At 46.5% G+C, this 19,085-nt stretch overlaps 1 protein-coding gene across 2 annotated transcripts in view; it reads left to right on the top strand.

Annotated features, from left to right (window-relative positions):
* Positions 1-19,085, top strand: part of RAP1A (RAP1A, member of RAS oncogene family) — a 35,579-nt gene that overhangs the window by 2,965 nt on the left and 13,529 nt on the right. The window contains exons 2-3 of one of the 2 annotated variants that reach the window (XM_027444788.3): positions 13,314-13,383; positions 17,285-17,368. In XM_027444788.3, the coding sequence (XP_027300589.1) occupies positions 17,312-17,368 (57 nt within the window). In that variant the 5' untranslated portion in view covers positions 13,314-13,383; positions 17,285-17,311. The remainder of the gene's footprint in view (positions 1-13,313; positions 13,384-17,284; positions 17,369-19,085) is intronic. The other variant, XM_072028267.1, reaches the window with a different exon arrangement.

The following is a 19,085-nucleotide window of genomic DNA, read 5'->3' as shown; positions in this document are numbered from 1 at the left end:
CTTGGTTTTATTTGTTAGTACTGAAGTGTGGTGGCAGCAAGGATTTGAGATCATTCTGGTTCCTGGACTGCTTTCTGGGTGCAAGTTAATGTCACAAAAAGTTCACCTCTCAACCAGTGTTTTCGGTGGGTTATATCCTGGCATCACGAGTGCAGAAGGAGTAAAGGAGGACCTGGCTTTTTGTTCATAAAGGCCCAGATTGGAACAGGAGTACAGCTCTCTGACGTAAGTAGAAAATACAGCGTGCTCCAGTACGCTCTCCACTGCTAGTGTTGCAAATATAATCAGGCTCAGTCTATTTTATTTCATAAAAATGGCGAAATAGATTTATTTCAGTCCTAGGTATACAAGAGATAAATTTCATTAGGTAGCCCAGTAGGGGAGAGACGGTTTTCATGGGTAAAGCATTTCCCAGAATGCTTGACTTTTTTTTTTTTTTTTCCTAAGACTGTACAGTTAGAAGCAGTAGTTGGTGTTTTCACCCTTTGCAGTTGGATATGAGATTAGAGCTCTGAGGCAAGTCACAGATTTAACTCCTTTGATTTCCAATCGCCAGTTTTTTTATTGTTGGGCTGTCAGGAGCACTTGGAAGCAGTTAGGAAACCAACTGATCCATTTTAGTGTCCCCAACGCTGACTAATACTAGAGTGACAAAAATCCATGTTGCAGCAATGTGAGCTGTCTGTGGGTAGACTTCTATATAAATATATTGACATAGAAATAACTTCTGATTAGCCTGCATATTTACTTAAAACTCACATGCTGTAAAAGTAGAATCGAGCCACATATGACATTATTTTTGTGCATCAGTGCTTAGCTTTCTTCACTACAAGCCCTCTACCCCCTAGGAAAGTTAGTGCAAGAGTGATAACGTACTTGAGTACTCTTTGACAGCCCAGGCCTGATGTGGTTCAGATTTGTGTGTGTGACAGCCCTGTGCTCTGACTTGACCCGAGGCTGTCGTGCCCTGCTCTCAGCCGTGTGGTTGGTGAGGTTTTGCTCTCTGTGTTCCCGTCTGGGTGCCCGGCAGGTCCTGGGTGGCAGGTTTGGGCCAGGTTGCAGCGCTGAGACCAGCAAAGGGACCGACTACTTGTCCTTAAACAGGCTCTCTGGAATGAATGGCTTCCTTGGATTCATAAAACAGACAAAATTTTTACAGTATGTGCTGTTTTTCCTTGCTACATGGCTGAGTTTTTTTAATAATATGCTTTTTAGGCTGCTATTTAGCTAGAAAACCTGGCATTCGACTTAGCATGTGTTAATGTGAGATTTTTAGGAGAAACCTGGTTACAGTGCATGAAACAGGATGTTACATTTCATAAAGTATCACCAGGACTGAAAGCAACTGCGAGATCAAAAAGCATTCAAGCAGGCATTGAGGCTCCGGCCTTCAGGGTTAATTTGCTTTTCCTCCTGTGTCAGAGCCGGCCATGGAAAAGCATCCTCCCGGGTTGGAGTGGATTCGCTGTGGGTGACAGCCCTGAGGGGCAGAGGAGGTAACTTGTGTTTTGTAGGCAGCGTCTTCCACATGCAAAAAATGATTTTTCCAATGATGGTACACGAAGTGGAGGTTTTTAATGCCTGTGCTGACCGGTTTACCCCGTAGTGTTAGCAGCAAAGGAAAATGAGAATATTTGACAAATGCTGCTGTGCAGATGAGCGGGGTAGGTTCCGAGGTCACTTGGCAGGAGCAGCCCGGGTTGCAGCGAGGGAGATGCCAGAGGAAAGCAAGGGCAGGCGGCTCCGTGGGAGCAGGGGTCGGGGCAGGGGCCTTGGGAGAGATGCTGTGGTGCAGGGCTTCGGGCTGGGTTTTGTGGTCACCGCATGCAGCTCGCATGTGTCGTGCACCCCAGTGTTTCCCATGCTCTGCCACTCGTGCTCTTCGCTGTTGGGGTAACTCAAGGAGCTGAGGTAGCTGAAAGCCGAGCCGGCCCAAGAAATACAGAGGTAGTTTTCAACCAGATCGCTTCTTACTCTGACTCATTGAGTGGTTGTGCAAGCACCAGTGCTGGTGGAGGGAAGGAGCTGCAGAGAGCACAGGAATACCCCTTTCAGCAGCAGCTGGCACTTAAATTGACTTAAAATGGTCAAAAGCTGCTCGTGACTACGTGTGACTTCGGCAGCATCTTTCTGTCAGTCCTGCAGTCCAGGTAACACGGTGGCTGCTTTCCCTGCCACGTCTGGAAGCACACAACCTGCAGGTTACTCTGGCTGGTGGGTGAGGATTTGCTGCCTGCCCCCAGCAGTAACAGGCTGAGGTCTGCAAGGAGCAGCGAGTATTTTGGGGGAGTTGGTACCACGCTGCCTTTCTGTTGCAGCAACCTCAGGGGCCTTGCTGCTTGTGTTGGTGACCCTTCAGAGATCACCTGTGTGTTGGTTTGACACGTCTGCTGGCTGCCTGACACCTCTCAGAGGGATAAATGGCTCATTATGAGAAATGTGCTTTCCTGTGGCAGGGATAATTCTCTTAATTACTGCCTGTGTTCTGAGCTCCCCTCTTCTGGATAGAGGGGACTGCGGGGAGGTTGTGGGGACCCGAGCAGCGGTGGAGCATCCACAGGGCACGGTGCCTGCCCGGTGTTTGTGCTGCACTTCCCTGCAGTGCTAGGCCTACTGATGCTATTTCACTTCCAGGCTTGGTGTGCAACGAGTTCTGATTTCTACAGCTCTGAACGGGGCAGAAACTGGTTCCCGAGATCACTTCTCCCTTTGCAAATGCTGCAGTAATTAAGGTTGTCTCAGGCAGTCCACTTAATGGTATTGAAATTGGGGAGGCTGTGGGAAGATGGGTGGTGTTCAAGGAGGAGGCGCTGCCCGAGTGTTACATTCCTAATCAGAAACCGTGTGTTTAAACCTAGGTTGCATTCATCTCTTGTGGGAAGAGCCTTTGAGGTGTGTGTGGGAAGAAATGGGGCACTGGAAACATTCCTTCATTTTCATCACCGATCGTTTGGGGTTTTACAGCTTTTATATCTGCAGGTTACGCTCAGACCGCCGTAGCAGGCAGCACCTCTAATTAAAGGGGAGATTTGGAGCTGTTTGTGTTGTTTCTGCTTCTATTCGTGGTAGCAGCCCACTGGGCACGACGGCGTGCGCTTTTCTCCCAGCGTCAAGTGATCGTAGCAGGTAGGAGAGATCTGCATGAATCTGGATGCGGCCACATGAAGACAATGTTTTGATCTTCGCTGCTGCAAGTGGTCCAGCAGGTACTGGGTGCTGGGTGTTGGGAAATACCTGCTATACCTGAACAGGCGCCGCCTCGCTGCGTTTGTAGTGGCTTGACCTGAACCTGGGTGAAGGCGCATATTTAATTCCTCCGATTGAGAAATCCAGATGCTGACAAAAGCAGGCCTGGCTGTGTTTTGAAAACTCCTGTTTGTTTGTTTACCTTCACCCAACAAACCCCTTTGTTGGAGGGAAGCTCTGACCCTCTGCAGGTTTTTGTAACGAGGGAGGGACGGGCAGCAGAGGGCAGGCAGCGGAGCTGGAAGGTGCAGGGCTGCTCGCAGTAACTTGGCTTTCCTCGGCCCTTTGGTTGTGTTTGACTGAAAATACGGGGAGCTGGGTGTTAGCAGGCCTGCTGAGCAGGTGGCCTGAATCACGGTTTGTTATTTATTTTGAATATTGATAAGATTGAAAGGGTTTACATCCTTCTGGGCACTGAAGCAGGAGGTCTGAGCGTGTCCCCAGCAGTGGCTGTGTTGTGACCGAAACATCTTTATTAACGCCCGCTGCCGTGGTGCTTCGGGCGCCCCTGTAAGGAGCAGGACGAGCCTTTCTGCAGCGGGTAATCATCACCCTGCCCTGCCAGAAGTCTGCTTTTTGCAGACACGCTGCACTGGCAGCACGTCGCTGGCAGGTTTGTCAATCGGTCGCGTTGTGTAACGCTGCTCCTGGAGCAGAGCTGGAGCAGAGCAGGCTGCTTGCATTTCGCTTTTGAGTGGCTAGAACTGCAAACTCAAGGCCTGCCGGGTCGTTTGGGAGTTTGGTTGGGTCCGAAGTTGTGTTCTGGAGTTCTCTAATACTGAGAAAAAGTTGTATTTGTCATATTTAGATGAGGGTATTTTGTGTGAACTCAGAGCTGTTAGAGCTGCTCTTCGGAGGAGCTGCACATCCACAGCTCTGGCCGGCTGCAGAGAAGGGAGCTGCTGAGCTTCCCGAAATAAGGCCTCTGCCAGTGTTGGTCCAAGCGAATGTGCCCTATGGAATTGGATCTCTCACAAAATTTTAACACGTTAGTTGCAAGTAGACCCTCACTCTGGAAAGCACTAAGCGTGTGGGAAGAGCAGCTGGGCTGGCTGTGTTGGTTGCCCTGCCTTTTATGTTGCTTTTCATGTAATATCCTTTTCTCTAATGCAAATAAACTTGAAGTCGTAGGGAGGGGCTGCTGAGAAGTGAAAAAAACTTTCATTACAGACCGCTGACATGCAGAATAACGCCTTTTATATGTCACCTATCACATGATGGCTGGAAGTAAACCATAGTTCATTGGGTAGGGTTATTTCTGGTGCAATTCTCCTTTCTGCAGAAGCAGTCCCATCCCAGCACTTCGTGCCGTGCCCTGGGATTTGATGTGTTCATCCTGTTACCGGGCTGGAGAACAGAAATCCGATGGATTTATGGAACAAATGCAGGTGAAGATGGCACAGACGTAGCCAATTGTTGCTTTCACATGCTCTGGATTATAACACTAATTGTAGATGAAAATAACATTAAGATTAAAGTTACAGACTGAAACCGTTCCAAACAGCCTTTCTCATGAAATATTCATGCATTTAGGGCTTTTAACTCATCAGATTACTTACAATAATATTGTAATCAGTATGACTTTCTGCCTTTGTGTTTTTTTCATGAATACGCTGCATTGGCATATTGATCACCAGAATGCACTCAAATTTAGAATAAAGCTTTTTCAGGAATCTCATTTAAAATGATCAAAGAGATGTTTTAATGCTCCAGGGCATTTTCCTCAATGGTGTGCATTCTGAGAAAGCATCTCTTTCCCTTTATTCTGTGATTTCAGTGCTCTGCAGCCTGTCTCTGCTATGCGAACTGCTTGCTCGAAACCCTCACCGTGAGCACAGCGCTGAGCGCGAGGCAGTTCAGCACTAAGGCAGGTCTGAGCAGCGCAGCGGGGTGACTGAGCATGCTGGTAGCAGGTGTCAGGGCCCCGGTGCTGTAAAACTAAGGAATCTCCATGGAACTGTGAGGCTGAAACTTTTTTTTTTATTGGTACTTTGGTGCCAAGTTCATATGAACCCTATCTGTACAGCCAAAAGTTTGTTTAAATAATTATCTTCTGAAGTCAGCGGCTGTAGTGTCCCTGCATTTGTATGGCTGATTTTGCATTTTTGAGTTGCTCAAGAAAAAAACAGGGAAATGGGGGGTTTGACTTTGATGAAAAGGTGTCCTAACCAAAACGGAAAGCGCAGGAATTGCAGATAACAGCAATTAACATTCAGCGTGAGTGCGGCGTGTTCTAAGGTCTCGATCAGAGTACAGAACTGACTGTCTCCAGGCCATATGTTTAACACATTTGCATACTAATATGGGAGAGATTTTTTTTTTCCTATTGCCTTATGTCTTATCATTTCAAAGACTAAAAAGAGAGTGACTTTTGTTCCTGTTCGTGAGGTGGAGGGGAGGAATTGGCTGATGGCAGTGACGCTCCTGCTCGCTGGTTAGCTGCTGTAGGATGTCTCCTCCCCTGCGAGTTAAACATAGCTTCTCTGCTTCTGGAGCAGGAGTCCAACTGCCCATGGCTTTTTTTTTTTTTTTTTTTTAAGACAGCTGTATAATAATCTATTTTGGTTGTATTCAAGCTTGACCTATAAATACTGAAACGGCTCATATAAAAATGTTTAAATCACTTGGAGCTATTTCCTTCAAGGGCTAGTGTCACCTCTTTCCTTCTATATAGGATGTTCCAGGAGGAATTGACAAAGCTGTTTTGCTCTTTCAAGCCTTGCAGGTTTGGAAGAATTAAGAAACGTAAGAGTGCAGAGCCATGAGAGTCCCGGTGCAGATCTGTCTGCAGGTTAGCTCTGGGCTTTTCTGGCCAAAAAGTTCTCACTGATGCCCTTCAGGTGCCAGCCCTGAGCCATTCATAAAATTTTGAATCTTCCTTTGGTTAAAATCCTCACGTAGTAAAGAATTTCACTTTTGCTGTAAAAGAAAATGTCTGGGTTCCTCTGTCTCCAGGTTCCAGGAAGCAGCATTACAGGGCAGAGTTAAAAGCTAAGGGATTAGGAACACATTAAATAACTTCATTTTAGTGCAGAAAGTAAAGAAAGCTTGGTGGTGTGCGGGTTTGTTTGTTTGTATTGAAGTTAATTCTGTACATCAACTGGCTGCTGTTCTGATCCCCATTGAGCCTGAAAATTTGCCATCAAAACATCTCAAGAGTTACACTTCTCCTTGGTGGTGTTAAAATGCATCCATCGCTGACTCTGCTTAGGTACTCATTACAAGGGTGCTCATCAGTGCTTGGCAGTTCATACACACCTCCAGTGACAAGTGGTGAGTGGGCCCTTTCCTCCAGAAGTACCCGTGGCACAGCAGATGTTCAGGGGCTGCAGTTGTGCAGGAGAGGTGCACTGGTTGCTCGTGGCTGACGTACAAGACCGTATTTTTAGGCAGTGAAAATCTCTAGACTGCATATGCAAACCTGACCTTTAGATCAGTCTGGAAGCTTGGTGTGCACGCACACGCTGATTTCTCGAAGCTTTGCTGGTAAGGTCTGAAGGGCAGCAATGTTTTTGGGACCTGTAAGTCATCCTGCTCTGCTGAATGGCTGGGCAGTGCCTGCGCTAACCTGCGACGTGCTCCTAAGGGCGTAGTATTGGGCTTCCAGTTTACCAGCAGAAGGTAGGAATATGTTTTCAAGTGTTTAAACCTCTGCAGCTTCTTCTGGAAATTTAAAAGAAGCTGTGTGGGGGGAGCTGTGCTGTGCTCTCCATCTGACCTCAGTCCTGGAGTGCGATCTGATGAGCTCCGGGCACCTTCCTGGTGCAGGGCAGCCCCTGGTAGCAAGCAGGGCTTCTATGGCCATAGCCCATGGGTGCCAGCACCCATCTGAAGCCTCCTGGGATGAAAGGACAGGGATGGGACAAGCAGGAGAGACCCCGTGGGTTGCAGGGCTGGGTGCTGCACTCACAGCACTCTGGTAGCTGCTGTGCCAGCCCTGTGCCGCTTCCCCTGGCTCTGTTTGTTCCTCCCGTGCAGGTTTGGTGCTGCCTCTGTGTCCCAGCACCTTGCAGTGTCTGTGCAGGATGGGGAGAGCTGCTGCATGAAACCAAGTGGCTGGTGGCAATCCAGGCTGCTGGATCTGCTCGCTGCTGCTGCTGCTGTGAGTGAGTTCCCTGCCACGGCCACATCCTCATCTGTTGGTGCAGCCTTGAGTTATTTTCCTGTTCTCATCAGTTCCAAGCGCTTTCTACAGTGCAGGACTTCTAAGAATGCTCGGAAGGAATGTTAAAATATTCCTTCCTAAGTTGCGTCTCAGTTTCAAGTTTAATCTCAGAAATCATTTACCAAATCATGGCGTGGCCTTGCAAGCGAGCGTTGGGTAAAGAAAGGAAGCGAGCTTTCGGTCTGTTGCTTGTGCTGGGCGCAGACACGTGGCCCACGGTGATGCTGCTCAGAGGATGTTCACCAAACAAGGCGCTCTGAAGTGCTTTGAGTCGTTTTCTTTGCTGGTTAAGAAAGTGTTTTCTCTGATAAAGAAAACTTCTAAATCCTTCTGAACGTGAAATAAATTTATTGGGTTTATCTGACAAAAATGGAGGTTAACAAAAAAATAAAATCAGCCCCCAAACTCCAACTCTAGACAGTCGTTTGTATGAAAAATACCCCCTTGGGCCTGCTGGCATTTTTTGAACAGAAAAAAAGCAGGGATTTAGCAGTGTCTGGTCGTTATTACTGCTGAAATAAAATCATTACTTAAAATGCAGGCTAAAATCTCCCTACCTCATGTTGCTTATTCACCCTAATTATAAAAACCAGGAAGAACCATGGTTAAGGATGTTGCCAAGCTACTATCAGCACAACAAATTATTCTTACCAAGTACAATATAGTTCGTGTTTTGCTGCGATTGAGCCTCCTAGATTCTGTCTGGAATTTAATCCTTATTCAAAAAGGTCAGAACATTTTTTCCAAGGGGGAGGGAAGGAAAATCAGTGGCAAGGGGTGGGCGTGGTAGACAACAGATGGGAGGAAGTCCCATAAACTGATTCCATACCTGATGTGCGTGCCCTTTAATGTTTGCATGTTTTGCTGATGGGGAAGAGGGCAAGGAAGGACTTTTCTTCCGGAGGAGGGCTGTGTCCAGGGCTGCCGTGTCCGGGCCCCAGCAGCTGGCAGCACTTTATATGTATTTAATTGAGAAAAGTCAGTTTATTCCCTCAATCTGCCCGGTGTGCGTGGATGTCCTGTGTCCCGTTGTGGCTCAGTGCTGCTTGGCGTGAGCTTGGCGGCAGTGCTGCAGCCCCTCGGGGGAGGCTGCCGGGGGTGATGTGGTGGCTTCTAACTCAGGGCTGCTGCATGTGCTGGTCTTTGAGCTTTGCTTCTGGCTTCCCTTTCACTGCTTTTGTCTGCCTGGCGCATGTCCCTAGTGACTTTCTGCAAATGCAGACCAACAGGACAAAAAATAAATTAGCCGTTCGAGCACGGCAGGCTTTAGCTGCCCAGAGTACTTGCTCCTTGCCTGAAGTGCTCCCATGGCAAAGCAATTTAACATGAGTAAGTAGGCAGCCGCTTCCATAGAAGTAAACATTTTGATATTTAAAACTGCAAGTTCAGCATGAAGCTGCCTGCAGAAAAGGTTACGGATCGAGGAAGATCGTTCTCAAGCTGTTTGTGCCCAAAATCGCTTTTTCACACCGCAGCTCGGTTGCTCACAAAGAAGGTCGTCTCTCTGACCTGGTTGTGTGCGCTGCAGTTAATTTGTTCAGGGCTCCGGTTCAGCAGAGCACTGAAGTCAGGAAGGATTGCTCTGCTGCGAGAGGACTTTACTCTCAGCTGAGGCTTTTATGGCTTTGGCCCTGAATCAGTAATCTTCACAGCACGCCGCAGAAGATGTGAAATTATGCAGAAACTGGCGATTTGGACGTGGTTCAGGAGGAGCAGACGGTCGGGACTTTAAATTTTAAGAATGGATGTGTGCAAGATCGGAAGGTTGGTCTCCTACCTTCTCCAGTTAAATACTTCACGTAGTATCTCGGAGCAGTGTAGGTTTCTCTTGCCTTCTTCAAATACCTGTTTGTTCGTTTGGCTCGTCGTTAGCTGAATTCTTGGCACGTGCTTCTGTCCGTGAGCTGTTGGTTGTTGCTTTTTGTTTGTTTTACTGTCAAAACCAAAACAAAGCGTGCCTTCTTAGTATTAAATTACTGAATCGTGAGTGCCTCTCACTTGGGCAAGGTATGTAATTAAGGTGCTGCTGCCTTCTCTTGGGTAAATGTACGAATTCTTGGTGAAAGTTCTCTTTCAGAAATATCATAATATTGAAACACTTTTCCCCATTAACAGTGAATTCCGTTTATACTTTTATTTTATACTGGCTCATGGTAAGGTTCAATTCCCAGTTACTGTAGGGAATCACATCTCATTCATGGCTTTCTCAGTTCCTGGGTGTGCTCGTACTTCCAAGGAATAGCGTGTGGGTCCGAGTGTCCGGAATGCCCTATTCTCTAGTGGCGAAGTTACTGAAGTATAAACAGTTTAATTTGGCAACGTAAGCTCCTCCCTGGAACTGAAACGTGGTCCTTGTTTTTAACAGAAATACCCTAGGCTTTGGCCTGAGTTAAATTTGGGAGAAAAAGGTTAAAAAGCTAAAGGGGCTGAATGTGTGCAGCCGTTGTGCGGTGACACATACCGCTAGCTGTGTGCTGGTTATGCTAATTTGTATTTGATTTGATGCTGAACGCAGTCAGTGGAAATGGTAATAATTTCCTGTTAAATTCATAAAACTGAGAGTGCGATTTTTGTCGTAAATTATCAGATAATCCTCCTGTTGGATTATTTAGTGGTAATGCATCTGTTTACCTGGGTGTTGGATGCTGCAGTAACGAGCAATGAAGTCAAGTCAGGCTCTGAAGATTGCGTGAATGGAAGTTTGTCAAACTGTGCATGAAAATCACATTGAAGCCCTGCTTTCTGCTTGGTCTTGTCTTTTTTCCCCCTCTCATTTTTCTGATGTTGACAGCGTCAGGACAGGCGGGGGAGGTTTTCAGCGCACCTTAAAGGCAGGGAGATTGACTGCCTTGGTGCAGTGACTTGGCAAGTGCATCCATGGCAGCAATTTCTGATGTTGTAAGGAAATGCTGTGCTAAGGAGCAGGGTAAGTCCGTGGTAATGTTTTTCTGGGAGAGCCCTCTGCTAATTAATTGTGTGATTTGCAGGCACCCTTTCATTTGCGATCCACCATCCCTCATCCCATCACGTTTCCGTAGCTTACGTGCCACCATTGCATAATTGTTGACAGCTTTGATTAATATTGGGGAAGTATTTAATGTACTTTCGGCTTGATTGAGTAATTTAATATCCAAGAACACGGTGTGTAACAGATTCCTGCTGCAAGCAGGTGGCGAGTGGAGCCGTCAGGCGGCCGGGGGCTGCCCTGGCTGTGGTGCTGCAGGATTTTGGAGTGATGAGTAATGGTTAGGAGACATTTACAAAAAAAATAAAAAATAAAAGAAACTAAAAAACCTCAGCTTTTCATGGCCTAGTTGGTAGTATTTAAAAGAAACTGGCATGAAGAACACTTCCAAGCTCAAAATTAAACAGGTTTGTTTATAGTAGCCGTGATTCAGCGCTGAGCTGCCAGGGTAAAAATAACCACGGTGGCTGCAGCACCGGGAACCTGCCCCACTCCGGCACGGTGGCAGCGGCGATCCTGGGGCCATCGGTGTGCTTCTGTCCCCAGCCCGACCCCTAAATAACACGCTGACAGCACGCGTCCCCCTGAGGACGTCAGACGCCTTGGTTTCCGTGTATGCAGGACAGAGGTGAGGACGCTGAGCGAGCCGGGTTGGCGGAGGAGGTCAATGTCCTTGAGTCCCCGTCTTGGCCACCCCACCAGGAATCTCTCCTCGGAACGGAGCAAAACACCGAAGGGCCAGGGGTGCACGTTGCTGAGCTGCACGTGGAGAGGCCATTTCGTTGTGTCTCTAGGAACTGATGCCTCTGCCTGTGGTTTTGTCTGTGCTTGCTCAGTGCCTCGTTTTTCTCTGTTCCTTCTCTCCCTCCCTCCCCCCCCTTTTATTTTAACCTAGGGCTGTGTGTTGCTGATCTCAAGTGCAAATGCAGTCGGCGTTCTTGGTTTGTCATCTGTCTTCAGTCCCGTAGCTGAGCCTGTGTCAACACTTTGAATGAAATTCCCTATTTTCAGGTGTCTGCAAATTGGATCCGAGTGGGTGCTTGCAGCAAGAGCTGCCTGAGCAAACTGCTTGGCTGCAGACTTGCTTCCTATTGTGTTTGGAAAAGTATTGAAGAAGGATTTTGAAAACTTTGTTTTCTGTTTCTAAAGCATTTTGATTTCTATGGTTTCTAGGTGGCACTTGAGCATGGCTCTGCAGTTTTGGGTGCAGAGCTGCTAAAATATTTTGAAAAAACACAAATTACTAGGCTGTTGTTTAAGCTTCCTATGATTTTTAGCACTGAAGGGGGGAAAAAGCGGTTCTTTTCTCCCTTGGGAGCTTTCAGAAATGCTCTTAGGGAGAGCCAGCAGCCACGTGAGGCCAGGCCACCACCTCCAGGATTTAAGGACCGGGGGGACACATCTTGGTGGCCTGGCTCGCCATGCTCCTGGCTCACCGATGCTCCTCAGGCAGCGTCCCGGGGTGCCACCAGCGCTGACCCCACTGCATCCCACCACGGGCTGGGGCTGTGCAGGTGCTGGGGAGGAGATGGAGGTGCAGGATCCGTTTTGGGGGCCCCCGATAGCATTGGTGCCTGGTGCCTGGCTTCCTGTGCCTGCTCTGTAAAAGAGCCGTGCTTTGTAGGGGATGCAGCACTCGTTGGATTTCACCCTGGCAGTGCGGTTAAGCGGCAGTTGCTCCCCTTCAAGGTTGCTCTGGGTAGCTGAGCTGCTAGAGGCTGCTTTTCCTGCGGTCTCGGTACAGGAAATTTTCATCTCCTAAAACGCATTGCAAAGTTGGTCCAGCCTCAGGCAGGTTTCGGCTGACTTGAGCTTGTCTTGTAAGTGAAGTTGTGCAGGTTTTGTGCAGTCTTGGGAAGAAAAAGCCCATCAGAAAGCTGGGGATGAAACTGGAGCAGCGCACATCTCTCCTGCAGAACGAAGGTGTCTTTTTGTTTGGGATAAAACAAAGTGCAGGAGAGGAATCCTGAGCTGCTGCTGGCTTTTAATGGGAATCGGTCGTTGAACTGTTCTTTGAAATTCCCATCCCTCGGGCAGTTGAGCAATGAATGGGCAGAAGCAGAGGGAGGATGACAGGGACTATTCGGGGGTGAGATTATTTGGGGGTGAGATCCGTGGTATTGAGGTAGAAGGCAGTGCCAGGGAAACAGTAAAAAGTGTGAGATTGGAAACAGGAGTGAGTGTCCTGTAATTGTAGTTGTCAAATTACAGGTTCAGGGATTGCGGACAGAAGTGGCAACAGCACAAAGCCAATAAAAATTGATGTAAGGCAAGCTGACAAGCTTTATAGATACTGATTTTAAAAAACAGTGCGTAGAAGAGAAGTGCTTTTCCCTTTGGCAACGTTTTCCTACTGCGTCTTCAGACTGTATTTCACTGCTGTCAGATCTGGTAGCCAAAAATCAGGAGCTTGAAATTTTCATTTAAAAAAAACACAAAAAGAAGCCATGATATTAACCCATGTTCCTGAATGAAATCTGAGGCTAAATAAAGAGGTGGCAGTGCGTGGAGCAGCTGAGCTGCTGGCGTCTGTATTGAGCACGAGTGGCAGCTTTGCTTGATCTTTGCTTTCTAACTGAATAGATTCAATTCTGTTTCCTTCCCACAGTTTACCTTAGCTGCAAGTCCAGTTTGTAAAGCATTTTTTAATGATGTTATCAAGCAGAAATTCTGTTTTGCCATTGGTTTTCTCCTGACCCCCCAACGTTTCACTTACCAGAAGCAGGGTTAAATTGCGCTGGAGGCTTTGTTTTTAAGAGAATTTGATTCTGGTGTTCAGAAACTGTGTAGAGCTCCCTTGATTAAAGCAAAGAGCAAATTTTATAACAGGCATATTTTACTTTCAAACTGTGAAGAGTAGATTTGATGCTTACATACACTATCATCTGAAAAATATGTTCTGAGGAATTAATTTTTCTTTTTCTTTTTTTTTTTCAGTCCCTTGCAGGGAGCCTGGAAAAAACTTCAGTAGTGCTGTTAACACTGATGAGAGATCTTTTATGCCAAGGTACGAGTATTTACTGTTCTCATTTGAGAATTGATAAATGTAAAGGCAGCATTTGAAGTTAAGTTAAAAGCTGTCTGAACCTTGTTTCTTGTAGTGGAAAAACGCAACTCTGAAGTAGTGTGCTCTGCCTTTCCTGGTGTTATTTGCTGTTGTACAAAATACAAACATATAATAATAGTTCACAGGTTTTCTTTCCAAGGCTGAGCGAAGAATGTGTCTACTTTAGTTTCTTTGTTGTTGTTGTTCATTTAAGTCTTTTGTTATCGTCTTACTGGAGCTTGTATCATCAGTTATGCCCAACGTTTCATGAAGTTATGCAAAACCATCAAGCCACGTGCCTTTACCACTGTCTTCCTCCCTCTGAGCAGTGTATCTACCTCACACCAATGGCCCTATCAGTGTTCAGAGAAGGAAGGAGCAAGCAGCAATGCAGGCTGCCTTCTTTGGGTGTGTGAAATTGAACTCAGGCATCCGCATCGCACAAGGTGCACATCACGTTTCGGGTTAGCGCAAGGTTCTTGCACCCAGCCTTTTCCAGAGTTGCATTTGTGTTTATTCTTTGCTTGCATTTCTCTACCCAGCTACCCAATTTTATTTTTCAAGGTCCCTTCCAATCACTAGCATTCTGTGAAATTACAAGCTTTTTGATGAGCTGGTGAGGATTTTGTATGAGGAACAGCTAATTTGTCATTTGTGTTGTGAACGAGACTGACCCTGGCCCATGTTCCCACACAGTTCCCTTGCAGTGGGATTGCTTCATCAGTGCCCAAAGCATCTGACCAGCTGCAGATAAATGGCACTAGAGAGGTTCTTCTCTTGGATATGTAGACATTTAGAGGTGTATATGGCTTGTTCTTCTCGTGGTGGACACCATGTGAAGGTTACCCAGGCCAGGTATTTTGGGCAAGCTGCTGTAGATCTTTGCTCTTCCTTTGGGAGGGGTCTGATGCTGACAGCCTGGGCGCTCTCGTGGCAGCACGAAGAGGTGCTCCTCTTAAACAAGGAAGAGATTAATCGTGAGGTGTCAGGTGCTTTGCAGTGTGGAAGCAAAGTTTGGTCATTATTGTAGCTGCAATCTGGACCCTGCTGATTTATTACTGCTGTATTTTAAAGTGGCTGTGCAGGTGCTTGGTAGCCTGGTCTGACACTGAGGGTGGAGCCAGCCTGCTGCTCAGAGCAGTGCCAGGGCATTTAACGTGAAATTTGTTCTTTGCCCCGTGCCTGTCCTGCTGTACCTCACTGGCTGTGTGTGAGGGAGGAAGGGGAGCACGAGCAAGATGACACACTTAGTTTTTGCTTTCTTTTTGCACCTTGCCCTTCAGAGCTAATGAGACCAGTTTCGCAACATGTGAAACAACAAAAAGTTTTTTTTTACACTTCTTAGTGATCATAGGCTTTTCTCGAATCAAAAGAAACGCTAAACAGCCGTAATTTCATGCCATTTTGAAATGCTGCTGTTGCTTCACAGCATGCTCCTCTACTGCACAGAGCTCGGGGTGGAAATGAATGCTACTGTGTCTTGCTGTATTTAGGTGGGCATAAACAGTTTGCCAAACGAAAAGTTGGCTAGGATGCGGCATAGTAATTTCTGGAGCACTCCATTCATGTTGTATAAACAGATAACATTAACATACTTGTGAAAGAGCTACAAGATAATTAAGGCGTGTGGAGTTTACAGTAATAAGGCTCATGCGTTTCAGGATCTTGGTTTCCTGTTGCACCTGAAAAAAAAATCAGCAAATATTGCAGAGAAGAAATGAGAAGTTAGTCTTGTGCTACTCCCAGCTGAAAGTTTCCCACAAGTATTTTTACTATAAATAAGAAGTGAAAGAGTTCACAGCTAAATTTAACCCTTAGATTGATTTACTTTCAGGGGCTTTCATGGGTGGAGCAGACTGGAACCGTAGAAGATGCAGATAGACTAGATCAATAGATTGCATTTACACTTTATAAAAAAAGTCATTCCCTTTTAATTTCTAAGGATTATCAAAGGAAAAAGCATTGCTAATTGGAATTCCCCTCTCTTTCCCAACCAAAATCATGATCTTAGAAAAAAAAAAGGAAGTGAATGTTACTTCTCAGGGAAACTTTCAAGCAGAAGAACTTGCAGCTGACAGTATCTTAACCAAGAACGTTGTCAGTGTACTGCAGTGCATAGACACGGCTTGCTCTGTTTTTAGACATTTGAATTTAGCATTCTGGAAAATCCCTTTTGGTTCAACTTGGTTTCACAATTTCTATGAAGTTAAGCAACCAAAGCTCATAGCGGCCTTCAGGGTTGAAGAAAAACAGCCCCAAGGTGCCTGAAAGTATGAGCTGCTGCTGCTGACTTCTGCTTTATTCTCCCTCTAACGTCTGGGCGAGGGAAGAGCAGCTCGGCCACGTGAGAGCCGCAGCACAGGCAGGCGAGCCCCCGATTCCTGTCCTTCGGATGTAAAAGTGAGCTTAAAGCTGCGTTAAACTGGCCGCAGGGTTTGGGTGCCTCTTCCTCTGCGACTGCACGTGGGCTTTATTTATTAATTTTTTAACCCGTGTGTGTCCCATGTAGACCACAGGACGCAGTGTGGTTGAGGGGTGAGGGCTGGAAGCAGGGTGCTGGGGACAGGCCGTGTGCAGGCCTGTGCCTGGGGAGTGTGTGGCAGGTGGCCCTTGGGAGTTCAAATGACAGGAAAAAAAAGATAAAATTCCCAATTTAATGGTTATATAAACCACGACACAGGTTGTCAGGTAGCTGTCTGCCGTGGCAAAGAGGCAGCAGCAGGGCTAAAGGTGCGATCCCCGTTCTTCGTGGATGGTTGTTAATGGCAGCAAGCAAGGTGATTCAGCTCTGCAGGGAACTACCAGGAACACATCTTTATTTCTAACCCAGTCCTCAGATGTAGCCAGCGAGCCCATAAATCCCGTGCAACGTTAGTTTGAAATGCCTTTGAGAAATGAAACTTCCCCAGCCTCATAGCGTTCGTGTTTCTGAATCCTTACTTGGGAAGAAAGCGCTATCTCGCCGGGAAGGAGCAGGGGATGGTTCGCGGCTGAGGTCATTGTTTGCCTCAGCGCCCTTGATAGGGACAGCCCAGCCTGGCCTGTAATGTAAACAGAGTGTAAAATGTTTATCGCCAGCTTTGTCACTTGCCTTATTTGTCAGGGAATCGCGATGAGAATGAGAGGTTTTGTGGTGCTGCGCAGCGCGTTCGGGGAGCTGGAAGATTTCCTTAAAAAGGCACAGGCCTTGCTGGGCGAGCAGCGAGGCTCTGCCTTGGCAGCCGCGAGCTGGGGCTGACCTTTCCAGAGAGAAAATACTGACCTAAATCCTGCCCTGCTGCGGGAGAAATAAACCTCCCTGCTTGCATCTTACTAACCTGATTTTCTTGTCTCGCACTCGCGGCTTTATGCTGTAAAACGTTGGGAATGCAGGGGCAAGGTGGCACTTGCGGGGTGTGTGGCGGGGAGGGGGCTGTGTGCCCAGGCACTGCTTGTGATCGTGTTTATCCTCATCATTTCCAAACAGCAGAAGGTTGGCAGGTCCGGGTCTGGGCATCCCGAAACCTGGGAGGCAGCGAGTTCCAGGGCAAAGTTTGAAATCATTAAAATGCTTTATGGCAAGGTCAAAGGAAGCATTGCGTTGGCTGGTTCACTGGGTTGCGTGCAGTTTGCACATTTGAATATTTGAATATATTGGAGGGGGAATCTATAGTTTGGTCATTGTTCTGTTTGGTATAAACTGGAGCTGGTGGCAATTCACGCAGAAAGCAACAGTCTTAGCTGTTCCTATAGAGATTTTTGTTCACAGCAGCATCTGGAGAACAGGAGCACAAGGCCACTTTCAGAAGACTGTGTCGTGAAGGTGTGTGTACAGGTACACTTGTAACCATTTGTTTTTTTGTTTTTTTTTCCTGCCTTCTAGATCGTCGGTATCTGAACAGACCACACCATGCGTGAGTACAAGCTAGTGGTCCTTGGTTCAGGAGGTGTGGGGAAGTCCGCCTTGGTGAGTCGCTGAGGAAGTGGTCCTGAAACCACTGTGTGAGCTTCCAGACTGGCCTGTCTCACTGCAGGCATTGCTCATAGAACGAACTGGGATGTTTGTATTGCTCTTAATATGGGCATTATTAAATTATTATTATTAAATTATGGGCATATTAATCCTTTTAATATGGGCAGTGACTTCCAGGTAGCCGTTGTTAGGCTGCCAAAGGGTCTGTGAGTTTGTGTCAGTTTTTGGAGACGAAACGGGTGATTCATCCCTGTTAGAACAGTTAGCATTTCATGTTTGCTTTCTGCGGATGTGTAATACTGTCAATAACTGAATGTCCCCAAGTATGAAAAGTCTAGCCTAGGCTAGAAGAATGAATCAAGACTTGCCCTGCGTGGTGGCGAAGGCTGCAGCTGAGGAGTACACCTGGAAAGTGGTTTGTTTTCCGTCAGGGACAGAGCCTGAAGGAGCTGTCTGGCCTGAAACCCCAGGGCAGAATAGCAAGCTGCCTCCAGGCAGAGCAGAGGGACAAGCAGACTGATGACACTTTGCACTCCTTAAGTGCTTGTGTTGTTTCTACTAAGAGGTTTACATAGCAGAGTTGATAGTAAAGCATTGTAAGAGAGGTTTCTGTCACCCATTTATCACAAATCAGTCAAGCAGCTCGCCCCAACAAGAAAGCCAAAGAACTGGTCAAGTGTAAAGTTATGTAAGACAAGGAAACACACCGTGTTCCTTTCCACAGAGGGTGATAGCTGACCAGCCGTTCATTTCGTAGATGGGTGCTTCTTTCACTGTTTTTTATTCTGCTGATAGGGGCTGCTAATAGTCTTGTCAAATCACCTGCAGAATCTAGTAGAATGAGAGGAAAGATTGTTCAATTACATATCACGTTTGAGGTACTCTTTCAGGATCCCTTCCTAATATTTACAAGATGTAGGAGTACAAATTTTTGATGCGCTGTTCTTCCACAGCAACTTAAGTGATCCGCATTGCTTTTTCCGTGAGCATTCTCCTTGATTATTTTGGCTTTATTATGTAATATTGAAGGATTCGCTAGGTAAAATTGGGCGCTTCTGAATACACCGTGCGTAAAAACTATTCAGCATGTGAAGTACTTTGAATTTCCTCATCTCTGATGTAAAGTTCTGCGTCCCCATTCATCACAGGCCTTTTTAAAAGTCGAAATGTGAATACTTAATTTTTCTAAATTCTTACTATAGTATTTTTTTTTTCCCAAAATTTATTCTCAAAAAGTTCTGGAGATTGTATTTTCCTTTATTGTATATGATGAGTTTGTGTACTCCCACCTGTAGGGATACAAATTGGGTTAAATCACTAAGGACCCTAACTTTTGTATGTACGTACTGCTGGTGGATTGATTGTGAAGTCTGGTAAACCAAAATTAAGGTCTAGGTACTAAGTAAGCACGCATTGTAATTCATATGCAGTGTTGGTCCATTATGGTTATGGCAGGACACAGTAAGTGCCAATTAGTAGCTGAGGGAGAATCATATTTATCTTACCAGATGACCAACTTACTGACAGGTATTGGCAGGGTGGGACTTAAAATAATACAGAGGTCACTTTAAAATTTCTTTCTTCAAACTGCGTAAGCTAAGTACCCAACAAAGAGCACGGTGTTTGTTTTCAATCCAGTGTTTTCACTGGGAGTGCAGATTACAAAATGCTCTTGTTTCGCTACGAATCCTCCTGTTTTAACTCCTGTGGG

Source organism: Anas platyrhynchos, chromosome 27, assembly GCF_047663525.1.
Source record: "Anas platyrhynchos isolate ZD024472 breed Pekin duck chromosome 27, IASCAAS_PekinDuck_T2T, whole genome shotgun sequence".
Classification (NCBI taxonomy): Eukaryota; Metazoa; Chordata; class Aves; order Anseriformes; family Anatidae; genus Anas; species Anas platyrhynchos.
The sequence above is the reverse complement of the archived record's forward strand: the minus strand, read 5'-3'. Positions and strand labels throughout refer to the sequence as shown.